Genomic DNA, 26,544 nt, shown 5'->3' on the forward strand with positions numbered 1-26,544 from the left:
TCCATTTTTCTAGTAAAACCTAACTGTGAACAATGGGCAATTTACATAATTTAGGTCGTCACCCCTGGGGCTGTGGGGATCATGTTAATCCTGGGGGCATACCTATTAGATCTTTCTATTATTCTAGCCAAATCACAACCTCAAAGTTTTATTTCGATAACAAGAGGAATATGGGATGTCTGGGGGCAAAAGATTGCATATGAGGGGACTGGCTCCCCTCTTTAAAACGAGCGCTAGAACTTTCAATTTCTGATTGAATGAGCCCCCTACGAATTATACGACCACGCCTTCCTTACAGAGTGGTCGGGTAAGAAATAATAGTAATTAATACATAGGAAACACTTCATTCTTTACTAAGCTTACGCTAATGCATTGACTCTCTAACAAATGATGTTCTGGTGATAAATTCCTAGCTTTGGTGACTTTTCCATTTAGTGATAATTTGTACCATGGGGACACTTTTTTTACCCATGTGTTTGTTGTCTAGCTAAACTTTTACTATATATTTTATTCTTTCCCTGTACACTCGTTATTACCTTCAAAAGTAGATCAAAACTGCATCCTTTTGGATGTAGTTTTGTTACTTCAATTCTATTTCTAGCCTAGTGACTTTCGGAGCATTTTCCTGGGGATTTTTTTTCACGGGTAACTAGAAAACCTGACGCACTACCCTCTGGAACAAAATGGATTTTTCGAAAGTTCTCATGTAAGATAATTGTATTACCCTAACAAATTAGCTAAAATAAAAAAATTAAAAATTCTAGTAAATAAGATTAAAAACACAAAGGAAGCATAAAATGACAAGCAAAGGCGGAAGGAAAATTTTTCTTACGACAATAAATGTGGGAAACTATTTAGGTCTAAAGATTAAAAAATAGGATCCAAAGTAACGCTTACAGTCTTGGGGCCAATGTTATATCTTAGAACAAAATCCTGCGTACCAACATCAAGGCCTAGCTGTTGGAATTGGGCAGCAATCCAAGCATAAGGCATTCCATTTGGATACCGACTAGCCTCTTCTTGAATACTTGTCAAAAACTCCCTTGCAACAGATTCGCTGTTAAATTGACCATGAACTAATCCTGGTAACAACGCGTTCTCAGAAATGTATACACCTAAAAGCAGTAAAGTCACACCTAGAAACCTGAGTTACTGATTATAAAAACTATTCTACAAAAGAAATTTGTTCAAATTAAAGTAAACAACTATGTAAAACCTAAGACGAGCAGAAATAAAGGCAAATAGTAATTCAAGTGTAAAACAAACATTAAGTGAACATAAGTAAAACCCAAAACGAGCAGAATTTACAATACAAATATCAAGTCAAGTTTAAAACGAACAGAAACTACCGTACCTCAAACAGGAATATGATTAACGCTTAGTAGCACTCCCTATGCGTTTTAAAGACCAGAACATCATTCGCGCTTTGCTGAAACAATTTTCATTTCGAGCTGTGAGTTTCAGTTTGTCGTAACATTAACAAAGAAAAACAAAACAAAAATTGTCGTATCAGCCAATATTACTGAAAGTCTCAGCAATTTTGCATTTTCTAGAAAAGAGAAAACGTTTTAAATTAATTTGTTTTTAATAAAGCACAAATGAGGTTCTGGTCATTACAGAGCATAGGAGGTGCCCAACACCTGTTTATGGTAGTTGCGGTTCGTTTTGGAATTTATTCATTTATTAATGGTGATTAAAGGTCTGTCTTACATTTGAGTCACTATCTAACTTTTAATTATGCTTCTCTTAGATTTAATATAACTCCTTGTTTTTCTTTGTAAACTTTTTTTGTGCAAAAAGTTCTTTTAATTAAATTCTGTTCGCTTTTAATTCACAGTTGTTTTTTTGTTAGCTAACAAAAGCATTTTCTGTAAATATTCAATCATTTTCTCCTTGTGAATCAAGATGTTGCTATTTATATAGCGGGAAAACTTTAAAACAAATTTTAACAATAGCTGCATTATATAATTTTGGGTGGATGCGTGCGTGGAATATTGTTCAAATAAATGGACTGAAAATCTGCATAAGGTTCGGGCTTCTACAGGGCTGAAGCCATTCTGACCACCATCAAGTTACAACCTTAGGTATATACAAATATTAATTGATCATCCTCTCCAACGTACCATGAAAGTTTCAACTTAATTCCTTGGACATATCGCGGGAAAACCATTTGACAACCTTGAATACATGTTGTGTCTTTTGTTTTAATTCAACATCCCCCTCAACATGTCCTAGAAGTCTTATACCCTTTGCAGGTCTGGAGATATTACAGATACGTCCTTTAGACCATCTGGGTGCACATACTTTCTTTGATTCATAATACCATCCCCCTCAACATCCCTTGACATTTCAAAATTATGCCTTAAGCCATTCCTAAAATATTGCAGAGACGCCCTATTGACAACCTGGGTGCCCGTAGATACTTTCGATTGAGTTCAACGTCCCCTTTAACACGCACTGAGTGTTTTAACTGAATAAACTTAGCTTTCCCTTATATATCGCGGATACACCCTTTTGGCAACATGGATGCACATGTTGTCTTTTGATACAATTAAATATCCCAACAAAACAAGATAAAAGTCTCTTGCAAGCACATTTTGACATTGCACAGACCCCCATCTGACAATCTGGATACACATAGTGTCTTTTTAATTAATTTTTTAATCCTCTCAACTTTTCCTAGAAGCTTCAACTCTTTAACCTGTCCTTTTACTGAAATTAAATAAAATATACAATTTTTTAAAACTGAAAGTAAGGAGCGCAATTAAAACTTAAAACGAACAGAAATTACTTCGTATATGAAAGGGGCTGCTCCCTCCTCAACGCCCCGATCTTTACGCTAACGTTTGACTCTTTCTCTCAACTCTACTTTTTAAAACTCTAAAAACTTTAGCGTAAAGAGCGGGGCGTTGAGGAGAGAGTAGCCCCTTTCATATACGAAGTAATTTCTGTTCGTTTTAACTTTTAATTGCGCTCCTTACTTTCAGATAAAAAAAACTCGTTTTTATGGCACTTGGTATCTACCAAGTGACATACAGCGATCGCAAATTCTGTCGGTCTGTCTGTCTGTCCCGGTTTTGCTACTTTAGGCACTTCCAGGTAAGCTAGGACGGTGAAATTTGGCAGGCGTATCAGGAACCAGACCAGATTAAATTGAAAATTGTCGTTTTCCCGATTCGACCATCTGGGAGGGAGAGTGGGGGGATGGTTAAATCGGAAAAATTAGAAAAAATTAGGTATGGTTAACTTACGAACGGGTGATCAGATCTTAATGAAATTTGATGTTTGGAAGGATATCGTGTCTCAGAGCTCTTATTTTAAATCCCGACTGGATCTAGTAACATTGGAGGGAGTTGGGGGGACCTAAAATCTTGGAAGACGCTTAGAGTGGAGGGATCGGGATGAAAATAAGTGGAGAAAATTACCACAAGTCCTAGATACGTGATTGATATAACCGGAACGGATCCACTCTCTTTGGGTGAGTTGGGGGGAGGGGAAGGGTTAATTCCGAAAAATTAGAAGAAATGAGTTATTTTTAACTTACGAAGGAATGATCGGATCTTAATGAAATGTGATGCTTGGAAGGATATCGTGTCTCAGAGCTCTTATTTGAAATCCTGACCGGATCCGGCGACATTGGGGGGAGTTTGGGGGAGGAGCCTAAAATCTTGGAAAACGCTTAAAGTGGATGGATCGGGATGAAACTTGGTGGGAAAAACAAGCACAAGTCCAAGATACGTGATTGACATAACCGGAACGGATCCGCTCTCTTTGGGGGAGTTGGGGGAAGGGGGGTTAATTCTAAAAAATTAGAAAAAAGGAGGTATTTGTAACTTGCGAAGGAGTGATCAGATCTTAATGAAATTTGGCGTTTGGAAGGATATCGTGTCTCAGAGCTCTTATTTAAAATCCCGACCAGATCAGGTGACACTGGGTAAGTTGAGGGGGGGACCTAAAATCTTGGAAAACGCTTAGAGTGGAGGGACCAGGATGAAACTTGGTGGGAAACATAATCACAAGTCCTATATACGTGATTGAAATAACCGGAACGGATCCGCTCTCTTTGGGGGAGTTAGGGGGGAGGGTTAATTCTGAAAAATTAGAAAAAATGAGGTAGTTTTAACTTACGAAGGAGTGATCGGATCTTAATGAAATTTGATGTTTGGAAGGATATCATGTCTCAGATATCTTACTTGAAATCCCGACCGTATCCGTTGACATTGGGGGGAGTTGGGTGGGGGGGCTAAAATCTTGGAAAACGCTTAGAGTGGAGGGATCGGGATGAAACTTGGTGGGAAAAATTAATGTAAGTCCTAGATACGTGATTGATATAACCGGAACGGATCCGCTCTCTTTGGGGGAGTTGGGGGGAAGGGTTAATTCTGAAAAATTAGAAAAAATGAGTTATATTTACGAAGGAGTGATCGGATCTTAATGAAATTTGATGTTTGGAAGGATATCATGTCTCAGAGTTCTTACTTGAAACCCCGACTGGATCCGGTGACATTGGGGGGACCTGAAATCTTGGAAAACGCTTTGAGTGGAGGGATCGGGATGAAGCTTGATGGGAAAAAATTAGCACAAGTCCTAGATACGTGATTGACATAGCTGGAACGGATCCGCTCTCTTTGGGGGAGTTAGGGGGGATTGATTCTGAAAAATTAGAAAAAAATGAGTTATTTTTACGAAGGAGTGATCGGATCTTAATGAAATTTGATGTTTGGAAGGATAGAGTGTCTCAGAGCTCTTATTTTAAATCCCGACCGGATCCAGTGACATTGGGGGAGAATTAAAATCTTGTAAAACGCTTAGAGTGGAGGGATCGGGATGAAACTTGGTGGGAAAAACAAGCACAAGTCTTAGATACGTGATTGACATAAGCGGAACGGATCCACTCTCTTTGGGGGAGTTGGGGGGGAGGGGTTAATTCTAAAAAATTAAAAAAATGAGGTAATTTTAACTTACGAAGGAGTGATCGGATCTTAATGAATTTTTCTTACTTAGAAGGATCTCGCAACTCAGATCTCTTATTTTAAATCCCAAACGGATCCAGTGTCATTGGGGGGGAGGGGACCGGAAATCTTGGAAAACGCTTAAAGCGGATAAATCAGGATGAAACTTGGCGGGAAGAATAAGCACAAGTCCAAGATACGTGACTGACATAACCGGACCGGATCCGCTCTCTTTGGTGAAGTTGGGTGGGGGAGTAATTGGGGGAAATTAGAAAAAATGAGGTATTTGTGACTTACGAACGGGTAATCAGATCTTAATGAAATTTGATATTTAGAAGGATCTTGTGCTTTAGAGCTCTCATTTTAAATCCCGAATAGATCCGGTGACATTGGGGGGAGTTGGAGGGGGAAACCGGAATTCTTGGAAAACGAGAAAATCTAGGTATCTTACGAATGGGTGATCGGATCTGAAACTTGATATATAGAAGAATCTTATGTCTCAGATGCTCCATTTCCAATTCAAATCGGATCCGGAGACAAAGAGGGTTGGAGGGGAGAAACAGAAATCTAGGAAACCGGAAATCTTGGAAAACGCTCAGAGTGGAGAGATCGGGATAGTTCTAACTTAATTTAGAACTACCATTTATCATTTTATCGCTTTAGAACTATTATTTTAAATCCCGACCAGATTCAGTGACATTGGGGGGAGTTGGAGGGGGAAACCGTAAATCTTAGAAACTGGAAATCTTGGACAACGCTTAAAGTGGAGAGATCGGGATGAAACTTGATGGGAAGAATAAGCACAAGTTATAGATACGAGATTGACATAATTGGAACGGATCCATTCTCTTTGGGGGAGCTGGGGGTTGTTAATTTGGAAAAATTAGAAAAATTGATGTATTTTTAACTTAAGAACGGGTGGCCAGATCTTAATGAAATTTGATAGTTAGAAGGAACTCGTGTCTTAGAGCTCTTCTTTCAAATCCCAACCAGATCTGTTGACATTGGGGAAAGTTGGAGTAGAAAACCGTAAATCTTGGAAAACGCTTATAAATGTCATAGATGCGTGATTGACATAACCGGACTGAATCCGCTCTCTTTGGGGGAGTTAGGGGATGGGGTTCAGTAATTTGGCGAGTTTGGTGCTTCTGGACGTGCTAGGACGATGAAAATTGATAGGCGTGTCAGGGAGCTGCGCAAATTGACTTGATAAGGTCGTTTTCCCCGATTCGACCATCTGGGGGGCTGAAGGGAGAGGAAAAATTAAAAAAATTGAGGCAGTTTTAACTTACGAGTGGGTGATCGGATCTTAATAAATTTTGATATTTAGAAGGATCTCGTGACTCAGAGCTTTTATTTTCAATCCCGACCGGCATTAAGCCTCTGATTTTCTTTTAAACCAATCTATTGATTCTTAGAATTTTGCTAGAGCTCATACCATATGAGCTCTTGGCTCTTGTTTTTATTTAATTTCTGAACATTTTTGAATTAATGCATGTTTTGATTTTGGGATTTCATGTTTAAATTTTGTCCCAATTCCTTAAGAATGACCGCTGAATCACGAAGGCCGTAGAATAGATAGTTAAATTACTAAAAATACTTTACCGTAAAGAGCAAGGTATTAGGAGAAGGTGAAACACTCATATGCGTAATATTTTCTGTTCGTTTTAAATTTTAATGCTTCTCCTTACTTTCAGTTGAAAAAACTTTTTCATATTTATTTTGTCATTGTTTTTTTTTTAATAATACTAAATAGCCCTGCGCTCCCTTTATGGAAATTTTCTTCCCCCGTGACAAATTACTCCATGGAAAGTTCCCCACACATATACTCTTCTCAGCCCCTCCCCCAACCAAAAAATCCCCCTGAAAACGCTTGTACAATTCCCAATAACCATTACTATATGTAAGCACTTGTCAAAGTTTGTAACTTGTAGCCCCTCTCACGGGGACTGTGGGGGAGTAAGTTGTCCCCCCCCCCAAAGACATAGTTATAAGGTTTTTCAACTTTGCTGAATAAAATGGCTATCTTAGAATTTTGATCTTGCTTAACTTACGATCAGCCCTGGAAAAAAAAAACAACAAACAAACAAATAAACACGCATCCGTGATCTGTAGTCTGGCAAAAAATGTGAAATTCCATTTTTGTAGATAGGAGCTTGTAACTTCTACAATAGTGTTCTCTGATAACGCCGAATCTGATGGTGTAATTTTCGTTTATATTCTATGACTTTTAGGGGGTGTTTCTCCCTATTTTCCAAAATAAGGCAAATTTTCTCAGGCTTGTAACTTTTGATGGGAAAGACTAAACTCGATGAAACTTATATATTTAAAATCAGCATTAAAATGCGATTCTCTTGATGTATCTGTTGATATCAAAATTCCGTTTTTAGAGTTTTGGTTACTATTGAGCCCGGTCGCTCCTTACATAAAGTTCGTTACCACGAACTGTTTGATATTGCATGTATGTAATTTTGACAACCTCGATGTGCTTAAACTCTTTTGATTTAGTTCAATAGCTGTACAAGTAGCAGTATAAGTAGCAGTCTCAATCATAGTCGCCATTGCAGTAGCAGTAGTCACAGTCACTGGCATCCCATGTCTAGTTTTTGCACGTTTTCTGACTCTTGATTATTTCCGGTTTTGTATGGATAACAAGTAGTAATAATTGTTTCAAGATTTATTTTTTAATATTTTTTAAAAGCCACTAGAGACACTTCAGATATGTAGGCATTTATAATAACAACAAATTTTTCGATTTTTTCAAGTGTTACGGAATTAGGTCAGTCATTTTCATCTTAAATATCCGTACGGTGAACAAGGGATTCGGTACAATATACCTGCACAGAATGACAACGACGCAACGAATCTGTCATGTTTTAAACTTGATGTAGTAGATCAACACTGATTTTAATTTCCAAACATAATAAAAGGATACTAGCTAAAAGTAAACTGGAAAACTAAAATCATAAAAAAAAAACAAGTGTAAATTCTTCAGTAGGCCCACGATTATTATGCACACGGTAATTAAGACAGAAAACGTATCACATGAAAGTTTCTTTAAAACAGTACTACTAAGCATTCACTCAGGGGGAAAGCCGTGTTTTTTTAGCTAGGAAATTAACTGGCTGAGGTTTTACAGAAAACCTTTCCTGAAGAATTGCACTTCAAATTCACGTTGAATGACCCCATTCACATAACACAATTTAAGATTCTGGCATACATACAGGTGCGAGTATAAAAAAAAAAATTACTAAAAAAAGAACGTTCTGGGATATGGAGATATAGCTCCCATCAAACCGAAATTTCAACAGTAAATCTCGACCCCAACGTTCATTCATCTGACCCAAGCGCCATTGAAGTTTTAATAGCATATGTTTACCTGATCTGCCAACAGTGAAGAGGTTCAGGTTGGAAAATCAAAAATTTCAGTTAAAATAAAACGAAAAATCAAATAACAATTAAAAAGTTGGAAGGATTTAATATGAGACACATTTCTGAGTGAAACTCTCACCTACAAGTTGAGTCTTTTTTCATATCTCTGTGACCATTAAGGTGATGCAGTCATAGGCAGCGCAATAGCGCTGCCCAAGCAAAGAGCTATGTGACACACAGTATTATTTATTCATTTATTTTAGTTTTTTTTCTTTCAGACCAGGGCACTTCGTATCGAAGGAGTTGTCATAAAAACTTCGTTCGATTGGAACACCCCTCCCAAGCCCACCATTTGTCCAAAAACATCCAAACAAAATTTTGAGGTATCCATATTGTTCAACGTAATTGAAAGCTCCGGAAATTATGTCTTTGAGGATGACACCCCCCAGCACTCAGGGCAAAGGTTGTGAGATATGCCTTGGGGGCATATAAGGTATGTATAGAAAGGGTGATTGTATAAACTTCGGAGGGGGCTCACTGGATTGGTAATCAGAAGTTCTAGTGCCCTTTTTAAGATTCAGAGCGATCGGGGGGTGAATAAGCCCCCTCCCCCCTATACACCATGTGTTTCCCTGAAATCCATCTGATAGGAATTTTGAGATGGCCATTTGTTGTCATAGAAACTTCAAAAAGAGCTCATTCAATTGGAAATTGAAAGGGCTAGTGCCCCTTTTTATAGTCAAGAGTGGACTTTGGAGGGCAACTAACCCCCCTTCTACACTCACCGTTTTCCCAAACACATCCAGTCAAAATTTTGAGACAGCCATTTTGTTCAGATAATCCCCAAGCCTTCTCAAGACCAGAACACAACTTGCACTTTATTAAAAACAAAATACATTTGAAATGTTATCACTTTTCTTATTTTCATAAATAAAAATAATAACAACTTTTAGGAATAAATATCAGCATATGTCAATTAAACTGACAATCCATGGTCATTTGTTTGTTTGTTTTTTTTACTTTTTTTCGGTACAGCGCAAATTGTGTTCTGGTCTTGAGAAGACATGGGGTTTTTCAACTTTACTCATGTTATTTTTTTGCTCGTTTTGAGTTTGAGTTGGAAATTTATTGTAATTTCATTTCGTTTTGAGTTTCATTTATTTATTTATTATGATTTGTGGTAGTTTTACGCTTGGAAGTTTTTTGACTTTGTTTTTCTTCATTTGTGGTTTAATGGAGCTCTTTACTTTTCTTTGAAAAACTTGTTTTGTGGAATTTTTTTTAAAAGCAATCAAACAGTTCGTGGTAACGAACTGTAGTAGGGAGCGACCCGGCTCAATAGTAAACGAAACTCTAAAAAACGGAATTTCGATGCTAAAAGATATATCAAAAGAATCGGATTTTTATGCTGATTTCAAATATATAAGTTTCATCAAATTTAGTCTTTGTCATCAAAAGTTACGAGCCTGAGAAAATTTGCCTTATTTTGGAAAATAGGGGGTAACACCCCCTAAAAGTCATAGGATCTTAACGAAAATTACACCATCGCATTCAGCGTATCAGAGAACCCTATAGCAAAAATTTCAAGGTCCAATCTACAAAAATGTGGAATTTCGTATTTTTTGCCAGAAGACAAATCACGGGTGTTTATTTGTTTTTTTTTGTTTTTTTCCCAGGGGTCATCGTATCGACCAAGTGGTCCTAGTGTTGCAAGAGGGCTCAGTCTAACGGAAATGAAAAGTTCTAGTGCCCTTTTTAAGTGACCAAAAAAATTGGAGGGCACCTAGGCCCCCTCCCACGCTCATTTTTTCCCAAAAATTTTGAGATAGCCATTTTGTTCCGCATAGTCGAAAACCATAATAACTATGTCTTTGGGGATGACTTACCCCCCACAGTCCCTGGGGGAGGGGCTGCAAGTTACAAACTTTGACCAATGTTTACATACAGTAATGGTTACTGGGAAGTGTACCGACGTTATCAGGGGGATTTTTTTGGTTTGGGTGTGGGGTTCAGGGGAGGGGGGTATATGGGAGGATCTTTCCTTGGAGGAATATTTGATGGGGGAAGAGAAATTCAATGAAAAGGGCGCAGGACTTTCTAGCATTACTATAAAAAAAACAATGAAAATATAAACATGAAAAAGTTTTTTCAATTGAAAGTAAGGAGAAGCATTAAAACTTAAAAAGGAACAGAGATTATTACGCATATGAGGGGCTCTAAAAATACTTTAGCATAAAGAGCGAGGTATTTAGGAGGAGATAAACACTTCACTCTTTATGCTAAATTTTTTTTTAATAATTTCAACTATTTATTCTACGGCCTTTCTGATTCAGGGGTCATTCTTAAAGAATTGGGATAAAACAAGATTTAGTGTGAAGAGCGAGGTATTAACGAGGGGACCAACCCCCTCATATATATAATCAAAAATATAAGAATATAAAAGTTTGTTACGTAAGTTAATTCTTAAGTTACGTATTTTTTTTTACTAATAAAAACGTTCGTTAAAAATAAAAGATCTAGTTGCCTTTTTAAGTAACCGAAAAATTGGAGGGCAACTAGACCTCCTTCCCCACCCCTTATTTCTCAAAATCGTCTGATCAAAACTAAGAGAAAGCCATTTAGCCAAAAAAATAATTAATATGCAAATTTCATTTTAATAATTTATGTACGGAGAGCCAAAATCAGACATGTATTAATTCAAAAACTTTCAGAAATTAAATAAAAAAAACAAGTTTTTTTAAATGAAAGTAAGGAGCGACATTAAAACTTAAAACGAACAGAAATTACTCCGTATATGAAAGGGGCTTTTCCTCCTCGACACCCCGCTCCTTGCGCTAAAGTAAGATTCTTTCTCGTAACTCTACTTTTTAAAACAATAAAAAACTTTAGCGTAAGGAGCGGGGAGTCGAGGAGGAAAAGCCCCTTTCATATACGGAGTAATTTCTGTTCGTTTTAAGTTTTAATGTCGCTCCTTACTTTCATTTAAAAAAACTTGTTTTTTTTATTTAATACATAAAAGGATCACCCTATGTCGTCCATTATAAACTTTTTAGTTTGTGTGGCCGAACTATTTAGAATTGGATTGGCGATCATAATATAGTTTGTACAGCTTGGATAAGAGATCCGAGCAAGCAGGAGACAACTAAAAGCCAACAACTACTTTCCCAGAAATATTAGAAAACCATTTGACTTCTCCCGTTTTGTGCTGAAGATAGACGTATTCAGTCCTTTTTTTAAGTTCAGTAAAGGGAGTCTCTAAAGATGTTCTAGTATTCCTGCTATAAAAACGATAAAATCAGCTCAAATGAAAATCATTTGATCAATTCGACAGCTTTGAAAGTTCTTTTTGGTGCTACTCACTTTGACTGAAAACCTTGCCGACACAAGAGACGTAAAGTTTAATTGTCTTTTCATTCAAATTTCATAGTTAAACCATAAATTCCAAATAGCTCTCGAATGGTGGCTAGCCCCCTGGGAGAATTCACTAATATCTTTTCGTCTTTGAGATGGTCAGCCGAAGTTGAGGCTCTCAAAATGATTTTAAGGTATCGAATCCCTTTATACCATAAAATTCGCTAATATTGCCACCTGACACCTCTTTGAGGACATATTATCACGCCTTGTTAATGAACCTTTGAAGCAGTGATGGTAAACTGCTATTTCAGTCAAGATGCATAAGGCAACAAGCTAGGCTGCAAAAAAAAAAAGAAAAAAAGGAAACTGACCTGAGCTCACTGATTCATAAGCAAGACTGACAAAACCCAGTATGCCAAATATGTAACAAAAATAACAGACATTCCTGTTCCACGTAATAACAATTTTAACCAATGGGTCCAAAAGTGAAAATTTGCCAGAAGTTCTATTTGACAAAACACCCATTATTTTAAGTACCTAAAAAGAAGGAAGAACAATCAGCGTGTTCCTTCAACTTGTGTGGCCTTAATTCTCCAATAGGCGGAAGAAGTGTTTCACATCAAGGTATTGGTTAGCATTTATCAAACCAACAAGGAAAGGTGACTTTGATTCTACCAATGATAAACCTAAGGCCTTAAGAATCTGAAATTCACACTTACGTTATGCTACGTTTACAAACAAACGAAAGACTTAAGATTTTAACCAGCTATCATTACCTTACGAGTAGAGTGTCACTGCAAAGCTATAAACCAAAGTATAATTTCGAAATTTGTAACCCAAATTTTTTTTTCGATCTTAAAGTATCATAGGAACGAAATATTAACTAATAGAAAAATATACTACAGAAATAAATAATCAAGTTAAAAGCCATAAGTTACTTACAAATGATTTTAAATTCCTAACAAGAAAAAAAACACACCTTAAGTAGATGTGGTAAATGGCAAAATTGAAATTCTGAATGACAAATCCAAAGTCAACCACAGAAGGTAAAAAAAACAACTACAAAATTAAAAACAGAACATTACAATTTTTTGATCTTTTAGTTTTTGTTACTCTGACTTTAGTTTTAAGTTTTTATTGCTTTTATAACTCTAAGAGCTCTTTAAATTTCTAATTTTCCATTTTTAGTTATTCAATAAAGTTTTTAACTCCAACTCTACTTTATAATATATTTTCTTGTCGTGGTGAAAGTCCAATGTTGTTGATAGACACAAAATACTTGTGTGTTCACTTTCTGAGAAAGGTATTAAGACATTTTAATGAAAATCCCAACAAATTAAGCTCTTGGGCTGAGTTAAAAATAATTAATAAAATCGAATATTAAAAAAATAGGAAACACTAAGTTTGTACTAGTGTGTTTTTTAGTGGAATGGATTAACCTTCATTTTTGTACTTCAAGTAGGCTATATGCCTATTTCTCAGAAACGTTGTCCCATTGAAAATAAACCGTAATATTGAAACAAAAAACATGCAGACATTACACTATAGTTGAAGATGGCACTATTCCTATAAAACACCCACTTTCTACACTAAAAGCTTAACTAGAATTTAAATGAAAGCATTTTAGGGTACAAATAACTGAAAGCCAATAGGTGGTTGCAAGTGTTTTATTTACCAATTATCTTTCAAAATATTTGAATAGAAGATTTTATTGTTTAAAGCAAATACAAGTAAATGAGTTTTTTCGCTTCTTGATTTCATTAGAATTGATTCAATTTACAGGTACATGGGTTGAAACAAGAGTCAGCAATATGCATTAGGAACATATAGTTGTGGCTATATATTTGCACAGTAGGGGAGGAAAGGAGGGTGAAGTATAGTGGAAGCGGCTTCAAAATGTGTCAGCTACAATTTTTCTGCATATTAAATAAAAAAAACAAGTTTTTTTTAACTGAAAGTAAGGAGCGACATTAAAACTGAAAACGCACAGAAATTACTTCGTATATGAAAGAGGCTGCTTCCTCATCAACGCCCCGCTCTTTACGCTAAAGTTTGACTCTTTCTCTCAATTCTTCTTTTTAAAACAGTAAAAAACTTTAGCGTAAAGAGCGGGGCGTTGATGAGGAAGCAGCCTCATCAATGAGCCCCTCATATGGGTAATAATTTCTGTTTGTTTTAAGTTTTATTGCTGTTCCTTACTTCCAGCTGAAAAAGCTTTTTCACTTTTATTTTTTAATTGTTTTTTTTTTAATAATGCTAGTAGCCTATATCCTGCTCTCCCTTCATGGAAATTTTCTTCTCCCATTACAAATTCTCTAAGGAAAGTTCCCCCAGCATATCCCCCTCTTCTCAACCCCTCCCCCAAACCAAAAAAATCCTCCTGAAAACGCCTGTATACTTCCCAATAACCATTACTATATGTAAGCACAGGTAAAAGTTTGTAACTTGTTGCCCATCCCACGGGGACTGTGGGGGAGTAAGTCGTCCCCAAAGACATAGTTATAAGGTTTTTCGACTACGCTGAATAAAATTGCTATCTCAGAATTTTGATCCGTTGACTTTGGGAAAATAATTAGCGTGGGAGGGGGCCTAGTTGCCCTCCAATTTTTTTGGTCACTTAAAAAGGGCACTAGAACTTTTCATTTCCGTTAGAATGAGCCCTCTTGCAACATTCTAGGACAACTGGGTCAATACGATCACCCCTGGAAAAAAAAAAAAAAAAAAAAAAAAAAAAAAAAAAAAAAAAAAAAAAAAAAAAAAATAAATGATCTGCCTTCTGGCAAAAAATGCAAAATTCCACATTTTTGTAGATAGGAGCTTGAAACTTCTACAGTAGGGTTCTCTGATACGCTGAATCTGATGGTGTGATTTTCGTTAAGATTCTATGACTTTTAGGGGGCGTTTCCCCCTATTTTCTAAAATAACACAAATTTTCTCAGGCTCGTAACTTTTGATGGGTACGACTAAACTTGATGAAACTTATATATCTAAAATCAGCATTAAAATGCGATTCTTTTGATGTAGTTATTGGTATCAAAATTCCATTTTTTATAGTTTTGGTTACTATTGAGCCGGGTCGCTCCTTACTACAGTTCGTTACCACGAACTGTTTGATTATGAAGTAAGAATTGTTTTCTTAACGTGTTTCCTTCTCAATACCTCCAAACTTCTTGTTGATTTACAGAAGAGATTCTAGAAAATGATCTACATATAATTCCTATCCAGATGAGGCAAATAACACTTTAGTCTTTCAACATCAAAAAAGTCCATCTTCCATACCCTCAATGAGTATTAATGAAGGAAATAAAGGAATAAGTTAATTAATGAATTCAAAAATAAAAACAGCTCCCAAGGCCAAATAAAGGATTTTTATTTGGGGAAAAATCATCAAAAATTCGTTTATATGAACTTGTGTTGTCTTTTAACGAGTCGACGAAAATTTCAGGGGGGGGGGGTTAACCCCTAACCCCCCTGGATACAGCTTCAGGAACCACATCAAGCTATATAATTTTAGTTCGGAAAATTTGATTGATTCCAATATCATCTCTAGCCCTTCCAATTGTAATAGTGGCTTTGATTACCTCATTACAGATGTCCCAAAAGTGAGTTGACAGTAATAAGGTGAATACTTATCTGCCTAATGGTAATGAATCTTCTCCTAATGTTAGCAAATATGGTATATAATTTTGGCAGAATCTTGCAAATTAAGAGATAATTTCGATTTTTGACAAGACCATGCGTTCCTGCTTAAGCAAGCATCACCAAGAATCATTTCTGGATATAGTGAATAAATTACATTAGACACATCCTCCTTAAGCTTTGCTTGAACTCTGTTAAATTCCCCACTCATAATGGTTTTACTATCATAGCACTGAGTAATACACCACATCAAATCTACTCCAAGATTTTCTAAAATTTCACAAATCAAGGTGGACAATTTTTTGGCCTCTAATTTTTACGATTGATAGCAGGCAATTGGCTGCTCTACTAACTTGCATCTGATAAGTACCTGAGAAGGATTGCTAATTGCTGGTTTCTAGAAACGTCTTTTATTTTTTCAACAAGAATAGTGAAGTAATTAGCTGATTTTACTTTTGAAATAATGTCTTGGCATAAGGCACTTCCGATCAGCATAACTGCATCATTTTGGTTCTGATAACTGCAATAATAACCACATCAGCACTGTAACTTGGCCTTCAGCTTTTCACAGCTGATACTTCCTCTATCAGCTTAACAAAATTACCATGATCTGCAAATGTTTATGACGTGTCATTACCCCTCAAACTAGAGCCTAGCAGCCAAGAAAGAAAATAGCATGAAAATTGTACTTCACATGATATCTATTTCCTTGAGTCTCTTGAGATCTGGATTGTATTAAGTTGTTAGGTATAAATCTTGTAGTATCATTACTAATTATCTTAAATTTCGTCCATGCTAATACAATGCCTATGTCTTTCAGAATGCTGTGGCTTTAATACAGCAGAACAGTCTTCCCACTTGCAAAATCCTGAATCAACAAATACTGTTTTTGCAGCAGTTTCTCCAGCTCTTAGAGCATTGAAAAATGGTAAAAAGCAAAACAAAACACAGAATCAAATATTTTGAAGTTTTCAATACATAGACAGATCTTAGAGTAATGTATACTTAATTTCCTTTCATTAGAGGTGGAAAGAAGATATCTTTCAAGGGTAGGTGAGCTGGTTTGTTGTCACACATCCTAGAGATATCTGAGAGAGGTTCTTAACTGTTACTCCTATTAGAACCCACAACAAGTTCGCAGAGGCAGAAAAAACTTCCATGTTGACCTGGGCCACTTATTATCGTGCTTACTTCCAAAACAGTGTCACATGTAGAGGAATCTATTTGCATTAGCTCAATACATTATTTGCAGACATTATGGTCAGTTTCTTGCACTAAAATTTCTTCCATTTTCCTTGTGCATTTTTACTGTAAACAAATCCAAAGTTTGTTGTTGTTTTTTACTCATAATTTTATCAACAATTCACAAGAACAACAAAGGTAAACTGGCCAGCCAAAACTTGGTTTTTACAGAACCCTGCTGAGACATGCCCCCTCCCCCAAATTAGTTTCAGCTGTCCCTGAGAATATTTTCTTGATTTGCCATGGTTCTTAGCCAATTGGCTCTCTCATTATAGTTTTTAATATCTTTTGCCTTTTTGCATTTTAAACCACAAGGGAGTAATATGCATGTGAAGCAGTAGAGTCAAGTATTGCATTTGGAGTAAAGGGAAGAGTCTGGTCTCCTTCTTAGGAGCATGCCTAATATATACCCAAATTCTTTGTGCATGAATTTGACATTGCTGTGCTGTTTCCTATTTGCATTACCAGCAAGCAGTAGGCCTATTCTCTTAGTACCAGCAAGAGCTAAGGACAACACAAGGATGAATTTATTTTGGGGGAGGGATTTTTCAGAAAACTTGCGAAAAAACAGAATTAATATTACATAATATGATTGAATGAAGGATATGCTCATTTTGCCCAACAGGCTTTGGTATGCTGGCTTCAGAAAATAGCACTTATTGTATATTGGATTGTCTAGGCCATTCATTACTATGATTCTGAAATGCTGCAGAGTTTTTTTTAACATAGATCAATTTCTAGTTATCAAGTTAGTTGGCCCAATTTTGCCCACCAAACTGGTATGCAGACTCCAGAAAAAAGTAGCTGTTATTGATTGCATCATTCAGGTCATTCAGCATTATGATTTTGGGGATAGGATTATACACATGGTTATATATAGAACAGAATTATAAAGATTATACTAGGATTTGAGGTCCCTTTCTATCCCTTTATTGATGCTTGATTAATTTATAAATTTAATGTATTTATTTTCTGTAGCTGATTTCTTAATTAGCACTATAAATCAATAATCAAACTAATAGTAGAGTTCTATTTAAAGAATTTCAGGCAATCTTGAAAATTAGTTGACATAAATGAATGAAACTTTCAGGAATGAATCTAGAGCCTAAAATACATGATGGGAAGGTGTTGTAATTTGCTATTTCTACACTTTCCTTCATTCCAATGCTTAGAAGATTCCATAGGGTAGCACTCCCAGTACACACATAGTACCTAATCTTAATTAAATATTTTAGAAGTTGCTAAACTTGGATATGATCTAGATAGTTTTAGATAAGCCTAGTTTGGACTAAAAGATGGTTGGACTAGGTTAAGTAGGGTTGGCTGACTACAATAAGGCATTTTGTTTTCTTAAAATTTAAACAAAAGAAACCCTTACGTCCTAGCCCATTTAAATAAATTATTATGCTCTAAATTTATTTCCCCCCAGGAAAATGCCCCCATGGCAATACCCTCCCCCTCCCATGAAAAATACTCCCCGGAAAATACCCCTCTGTGAAAAATAAGGATTTCCAAATCTCAGAATTTTATGCGAGTTTTGTTTTTTTTTATTTTTTTTAGGGGGAAGGAATTTTGGTAGTTGAGTATTATATACACTCACTCAAGTTTACACTGTGTAAAACCCAAGAACAAACCAGTTTCTTTGTTCGTTTTTTTCAGCTTAGTGTGAGACAAGACAAACTCAAGTGACAGAATAGATGGAAAATATATAATTTGGGCTATATATTTGAACATAAGGGGGTAAAGCATTTAAACAGTTTTAAGTCAAAACACAGTTTGCAGAATAATTGGACCCAACACATTTTGCATTCAGACCCACTATACTTTACTCCTCCTCCCCAAATGTGCAAATATATAGCCTAGATCTGTTTAGTCAAGTTTTACACATTGTAAACTTGAGTAAGTGCCATATAATACACAAGTACCAGAATTTTCCATGGAGAGAGAGCTAGATCATTATTTTAAAATGATCAGAAATTAAATTGAAAAAAACAGCGTTTTTTTCAACTGAAAGTAAGGAGCAACATCAAAGCTTAAAATGAACAGAAAACAGAAATGATTACAAATATGAAAGGGGTTGCCTCCTTCTCAAGACCATGCACTTTATGCTAAAGTTATTTTTCTATAGAATTTTTAAACAAAACTTATTATTCTAATTAAATGTCCATTGTGCTTCATGAATTGTTTGTAAAGAATTAGGGCAAAAAGTCAAAACTTTAGTGTAAAGAGCAAGCTATTGTGGAAGGGGCAACTCCTTTCATATACATAATAATTTCTGTTTGTTTTAAGTTTTGATATTGCTCCTTACTTTCAGCTGAAAATACTTCTTTTTTAAATTAATATCTGATTGCTTTTAAATAATACTGGAAAATCTCTCCATGACATTTCCCATGGCTCTCTCTCCATGAAAAAGTAGGGTGGTTGTGTATTATATGCTACTCATTCATGGTTACAATGTGTAAACTTCAAGAACAAACTAGTTTCTTTTTAACTTTAGAAACAAATTCGGGCTAAATATTTGCCCATTAGGGGGAAGGGGGTAAAGTATAGTTGGTCTGCATGCAAAATGTGTTATGTACAATTATTCTGCATATTATGAAGCAAGAAATGTTTTCAAACTTCCCCCTTATGTGCAAATATAAACCCCAAATTATATACTTCCCATCTATTCTGTCAGCTGTCTTTGTCTTATCTCATGCTGAGTTAAAGGAAACTAACAAATAAACCAGTTTGTTCTTGAGTTTTATGTGGGGTGAACTTGAGTGAGTGGTGTATAATACACAAGTACCAAAATTTCTTCCCCCTACAGAAAAAAAACCCTTACTTTCTATGGGGGGAATATAGTAAACACTGGCCACTAAAGTGAAAATATCTATCAAAATAGTATGTTTATGATTTAGACACTTTGTTGTAACTTTAAGATCCCAGGTGCAGAATTAGGCAATATTTTCCAGGTTAGATTCAAAGTGTGTATCTGTGGGAGTGCTCTACTGTTGACTATCAGTGTATTTGAAATTGTTAGTGCTGTATATGGTAGAGAATATCATGCTAATCACGTACTTGTCAAAAAAGAACTTAATCCAATGGTGAAAATCCACTTATTAGGTGGTATAATAGAGATATAACAGCAATTTATCTGTGAAAGCAGTGATTGGCTGTCCAACTACAGGGAATCTTAACCTAAATGACAGGTCTAAATTTTGAAAGAAAAGATATTTTGCCTTCATTTTTGGCTGGCTCTTAGTTCTTGAAATGCTATTCCTATAATTTCAGCAGGATTTAAGCCACATGAAGGCTCTTTTCCTAATCTGAAGAAATAGCCCTACAAATCTTTATAAGCTTATAAATTGGGATCAAACAAAGGTATAAGGCTCAAAACACTTTCTTTGTGCCTCATTTCAGCAATAGACTAGATATATATCTCAAGGTTTCACTTTTACCTTAGATTACAGGTTAGAGTGAAAAATAAGGATTTCCATCCCTGTTATGCTTTGTGAGGACTTCTGAAGGCAAAAGACAGCACAGTCATTCTTCATAAGACATGCACTTCAAGTCTACATAGGCAAGCAAAAACCATTTGTTAGAACTCTTAGCTGAAACATGCTTCCAGAAGTATTTAGGGTTTTTAACACAAAGATTGTAAAAGATCATCAAGGTTTGTGCACCTCAGAGGAGGGAGGAGCAGAGATGGGTACTGTAGAATACTTTACCAGTGGATTACTGAGGTTCTTGATCTATTCCTTAAAGTTCTATTCACCTAACTCAACTACTTTCCAAGACATACAAAAGCCCCTCATCTAGAATTTTGCCCAAACAAACCCTTGATATTACTACTACTACTGCTAATAACTCACTGCAGCACCAAGCCACCTGACGCCAACACAGCTACGCACGCTCCTCCTCCAACCTAATCTATTTAAAGCCTCCCTCTGTACACCCTCCCAGGAAGTTCCCATTTCCTTTAAACCTTTATTTATGACATCCTCCCAACCCAGACAAGGACAACCTGCTTTCTGTGTAGCCCCAGATGGTTGGCAAAAAAGGACAATCTTTGGTAATCTGTCATCCTTCATCTGTAGAATGTGGCCTAGCCATCTCAACCTTTCTTTCATTATAGCCCTATAAAGCAGGACTGAACCACATTTTTTGTACAACCTACTGTTTGAAATATAGTCAGTCAGCCGGGTACCCAGAACAATCTGTAGGCAATTTCTCTGGAAAACATCTAGTAAATTTTCATCTGCTTTTTAACTTCCCTTGATTTCTACAACTTCCCTTGATATCAGGCTATTATATCTGGACCTTCTCTGACCAGTTGTTACTGAGAAGTAGTTAAAACCATATGCTAAAGTCATCATAGAATCAAAAGTTGTTCTGGCAGACTAAACACCTATAATTATAAGACATCAGTATGCCTGGGTTTGAGCTCAGAACTATTTATTATTATTGAACCTAATATTTAATTAATCTATTTACCTAATTTAGAAACTGAGTTGGTAGAGCAGGACTTTGTCAGGTCAAGATTGGGTAGCCTAATCACTGGTTTTCATTTATTTATTTATTAATACCAAATATGGTAAGCTTTCAAGCTTGTCGCAATAAATATAATAAATAGAAGTTATGACAACATAATACATAATACAACTGACAACATAGTACACACATATAAATCGATGAAAATAAGGACTACAACAAACACTGACAAATAATACTATAAATTATTTAAAAATGATTTACTTTGAAAATTTGTTTCTGCTAGTCTTGTTTTGAATTTATTTATGTCATCTGTTAGAAATGTTTTAGGTGGAAGGTCATTCCATGGCTTCCACACCCTGCTGTAAAATGAATGTTGGCCTATTTTCCTTTTTGAAAGTGAGGGGTACAATTTATGTGGGTGATAACAGGTCCTGTTAGTGTCATTAAATGTGAAGAACTGTGATGTACTTATATTATCAATGCCTTTGATTATACAGAATGTGTTAATAATGTCTGCCCTATCCCTTCAGAATTGAAGACTTGACAATCCTAGCCTGTCCAGTCTATTTTCATACAGCAAATGTTTCAAATAAGGTACAAGCTTAGTTGCTCTTTGCTGTATTTTTTCAACCCTTGCTCTGTCATTTTTATTCAATGGATACCATACTGACGAATTGTATTCGAGTATAGGTCAAACTGTTGATTTATAAATGGCAATGAATGAACAGAGATTAAACTTATGGAAATTCCGTCTAAGACATAATAACTGATAGTTTGCCTTACGAGTTACTTCAGAGACATGCTTGTCAAACCTAAGACTAGAATCAAAATGAACACCAAGGTCACGGACATTTTCAACAGGTAAGATTGAATGTCCAGCAAGATGGTATTGGTAACTTTGTTCTACTTTGCCAAAGTAATGGACAACCCTACACTTATTTTCGTTGACAAACATGGAGTTAGCATTACACCAATTGTGCACTGCATCCAAGTCTTTTTGAAGCAACGAAGCTTCATCTGAATTTGTCAAGGAGCAGTAGAGCTTTACATCATCTGCGAACATTTTAATTGTGGAATGGTGGACAACAAGAGGCAAGTCATTGATGAAAAGGCAGAATCCTGACCTTCATGTCAGGATTCTCATCACTGTTTGTTCAACTTAATAACTGTAATATTTTTATATGTTGAATTCAGTTTTAGTTTACAGTTACTCTTCCTCAGAAGAAATTCTGATACAATTCTGAAAAGAACTTTTAAATAATTCCAAAATACTTACTTACATCATTACTAATAGAATTATAAACCCAGAACTGGGGCTGTAGAGAAGTAAACATGTTAAGAAAATAATTCTTATTTCAATTTTGCCATGTGTCACTCTTTCCTTTGAATAAACTTAACAGCAAAGAGCAACAATAACTATAATCCAGAAACAAAACAAAAATGCATAGAGAATATACAATCCTTCTAAGGAGAAGCAATTGCAAACTAAGACCTTAAATTTAAGTAATGAGACAGTCAATTCTGAGCACCTAGGGCTAGTGCAGTGATTTAATACACTCATTTTTTAAGCTAAGCCTCAGGCTACTGAATCATCTAAAATATTTTAAGGGGGCATCCTCCACCCTCTCCTTTACATGATGCATTAGTAAATTTGTAGTTAACAGCATAATTTAGCTAGGATGAAAGTCAATGCATCACTTGATTCCTTTTCTCATGCTCTTTCATAGTTTAATCATTCTTTCTAGAGGGAACTCTATTTTGAGCCCTTAATGGGATCCTAAAATGTAAAACAGTCCAAAGTAGGCTAAACAAAAGTTTAAAAACATGTTCCTATAAAAAAAAACTGTATGATAAGAAAAAATTATCATTTTCAGTTGATTTAAGAATGGTAATTATTGCTTTCCCTGGTCCTAATAGTAAAATTTCCTAACATAACCCCTTTCCAAAAGTCAATAAACTAGAATTTTACCAAATGTTATTTTGAATATAGGCATTTGTGGGATTCTTTAAAAAGAGCCTGAAACACTAAAAATGATGTTACATCAGAACTGATGTTATTTTTGTGGTATTTTTCTATAAAGACTAAGGAAAATAATAATCTAAGTACCATTCCTGAACAAGCTACAAAAGGTAATTTTAAACTTTTGGTAAAATTCTAGTTAATTGACTTCTTGCTATCTTGGAAAGGGTTTAGGTTAGGAAAATGAAACTTTCAGGGATGAATCTACAGGCTAAAGTATGTCCTGGAAAGATATTTTACTGTACCCACCTCCACTCCTTCTCCCTCTAAATTGCCCCAAAATTTGCCTACATGATAGGTCTATACCTATTTAAATTTTGATAAAACAATATTTTACCTTAATTTTCAGTTACTAGTTCCTTTTTCTCTGCCTTTAGTTCTGAAAATGCAATTCCTGTTATTTGAGCAGAATTCTGAGCCATAACAATGTTTTTTTTTCAAATTTTAGGAAATTTATTTGCATATTTTCAAGACCTTATAAAACTGAATTGAGCAAAGTTATGAAGCTGAAAACAATTTAATTGTACTTCAATTAAGCAGAAGATCTATTTTGCAAGTTTTCACTTTTATAACACACATATTTAAAAGGTCAGGGCCCTCTAGAGGGAGAAGGGGTGGAGGTAGTTGCTTCGAAATACCTTCCTGGGACATACTTTAGTCTGCAGATTCATCCCTGAAAGTTTTGTTTTCCTAACCTAAATGCTTTCTGAGATAGCAAGAAGTCAATTAACTAGAGTTTTACCAAACTTTTTAAATTCTTGGCTACTGTGGGCTGTTTCAAGCAATTAAAGGGCTCAAAATGTAATTCCCCCCAGATGTCATTATTAAATATGAAAGAGCATAAAAAAGGCAACATGTGATACATTCATATGTTGTGAAGTGCAAATTTACCAATGTAGCTGCCATAGACTAACTTATTTGGACATGATCTAATGTATGATCTAGATTTCAGAAATGCAGACTATTTAAGCATTGAAAGCTAGGATAGCATTTTTTTAATGAAAGCAATTGGCCTATTTTATTCATATTGCTTTCCACCTCGATCCACTCATGCTAAGTGCAACAACTTCCATTGTACAACTGATGAAGGTTTCAAGAAAATGGATAATGAGAAGAATCTGACCTAACAAAACTGTTTCAGGAGAACCGAGCAATGAGGCATCTTTTTAATTTGTTCCATTTATGCCAAAATCGGCATCGTGACGAGCTGAACGAAATCACTAGAATCCTGACGAAATATCACTAAATCAGCAAAAATACTTCCATAATAAAAACTAAATAATGTAAAATTGAACTGCTTCACTAGACTTCATACTTTTGGGTTTTGAAATAGCTCGTTTTAGTCACTTTTTAGGTTTTATGAATATCGTTTTTTCCATTAGTATAGTCAGCACAGGGGTAACAATGTGAAGAGGGTAAAACTTTTCCCTTAGATTTTAAAGTCCTTTGTTTTAGTTTTTAAGTTTCCCTAAGTAAAAAAGACTCCCATTTCTTGAAAAATACTTTCTTTGTATCTTTATAAAGAGAATTGAAGAGAAGTCATTGCCCCATCCCTTGCTTTCTCCTGAATTGCCACTTTTTGTTTTTTCCCGATTATTGGTAACTGCTGTTCTAGAAGAGATGGTCATTTTTTTCCCTTGTCTATCAAAAACCATAGTATTATCTCTGCAAATTTAGAAATCATTTGTTAGATTTAGGTAAGCTAGTGTAATCACTGGGATACGAGTGGATGCATTTGAAAATACTTATTTTTCGAAAGTTTTCATTTGATAATGCCTGTTTTTGGTATTTTCTGGGAAAGGATAACAAAAATGACAAATATGCCTCCTTAGAGGTTCAAAAGTACACTCCTCCAAATTTTTGGGAATTAAAACTACTTTGTATTTTTGTATTTAAAGCCTAAAGGTATCAGCGGCACTAATTCATAAAAATTCCGAGAGGGCAAGGATTTTTTTATTTTAAATTAAACTGAAGACAAAACAAAATATTTTAAGAATCTAGGAGAGGTTAATTACTCCTCCTCTAATAATTGGCACTACATACTAATTGATCCCAAGATGTATCATACACTAGGTTTTTTTACGTACGAAAAAAACGGAAATTGTTATATATAAAAACATAATTTCGGTAATAATTGCTTGCTTTCTTTTTTACCCTGCTTACTTCTCTTTTCTTTGAGACGCAAACAATCAACCTTTAATACATTTTTTTTGACAGGATTTTCAACTGAAAGTTAGGAGCAACGTTAAAACTTAAAACAAACATAAGTTATGTCATATTTTACTGGGAATGTCTCCTTCTCAATGTTTTGCCAACTAAGCTGAAGTTTTCACGCGCTTTACAAAACTTCTTCTTGAAATTAAAACACCGCTGCTCTTCAAAAGTCTTTCTAAAAGAATCGGGAGAAAAAGTTGAACTTTGGCGTACAGAGCGAAAGATTGAAGAGGAGGTTCCTCATAAAAAAAAATGATTTCTGTTCGTTTTAATATTTGGTGTTGCTCCTTACTTTTCGTTCAGAAAATTCTTTTTTGTTTAATTTCTGATTGTTTTCAAGCCACGCCGGGAAATTTACTTCCCCTTTCCATGGAAAATTTCTCCCAAGAAATTCCTGCCTCGGAAAATTCACCAATGGAAAATTCCTCCCATGTAAGATTACAAACCCTACCAGACAATTCCCTCCTCGCTGCAGCTTTCCCCAGGCGATTCACATGGAAAATTTTCCTTATTTTTGACTGAATTTTTTTCTAATTTAATTTCTGATTTTGCTCAATTTTTTCCAGATGCCCCTCTCCGAGGAAAATTGCTCCACAGGAAATTCCCCCAAAGAAAAATCACCCCATACAGTTTCCTCCCCGCTGAAAATTTCCCCGAATAATGCTATCGAAATCGTTCCCGCATGTAAATTGAGTAGCCAAAAAGAAAGTAAGACATATAAAAAGAATTCCGCATCTCAATTACGAAAAATTCTCGGCACAACATTTCCCCTGGAAAATTACCCCAGAAGCCTTCCTCGCTATGGAAAATTCTCCCCGTAGAAAATCTAAAAAATTCTCACCCCCACCCCCACAAAATTTTTTTATATTTCCCAATAGCAATTACTAAATGCAAACAAAGAGCAGATTGCATAACTTGCAGTCTTTACCCAGGGCTCTGGGGGTTTTAACATCCTTAGACGCATAATCACTGGACCTTTCATCTATGTTGAACTAAATGGCTACATCAAAATTTTAATCAGATGTCTTTAGGAACAAAAGGGTGTGGGAACGAGAAATTTTGTCACCCAAGCCTTCTGGTCGCTGAAAAAGTGCACTACATATTTTAATTTCCGTTTGGATGAACCCTCTCCCAATCTTCTAGGACCACTAGTTCGATACGATCATCCCTAGGGTAAAAAAAAAACAACAAAACAAACACGCATCCGTGATCTTATTTCTGATGCAAAAAAATACACAATTCCATATTTTTCTAGATGGATGTTTGAAACCACTA

At 35.5% G+C, this 26,544-nt stretch overlaps 1 protein-coding gene across 3 annotated transcripts in view; it reads right to left on the reverse strand.

The window, feature by feature from the left end:
* LOC136032068 (glycosylphosphatidylinositol anchor attachment 1 protein-like) overlaps positions 1-24,303 on the reverse strand; it is a 98,437-nt gene extending 74,134 nt beyond the window's left edge. The window contains exons 1-3 of one of the 3 annotated variants that reach the window (XM_065712189.1): positions 24,179-24,303; positions 12,050-12,215; positions 898-1,115 (exon numbers count right to left, since the gene is read on the reverse strand). In XM_065712189.1, the coding sequence (XP_065568261.1) occupies positions 898-1,115; positions 12,050-12,203 (372 nt within the window). In that variant the 5' untranslated portion in view covers positions 12,204-12,215; positions 24,179-24,303. The other 2 variants (XM_065712190.1, XM_065712188.1) reach the window with 2 other exon arrangements.
* Positions 24,304-26,544: the final 2,241 nt, after the last annotated feature.

The sequence above is a fragment of the Artemia franciscana genome, chromosome 10 (assembly GCF_032884065.1).
Source record: "Artemia franciscana chromosome 10, ASM3288406v1, whole genome shotgun sequence".
Classification (NCBI taxonomy): domain Eukaryota; kingdom Metazoa; phylum Arthropoda; class Branchiopoda; order Anostraca; family Artemiidae; genus Artemia; species Artemia franciscana.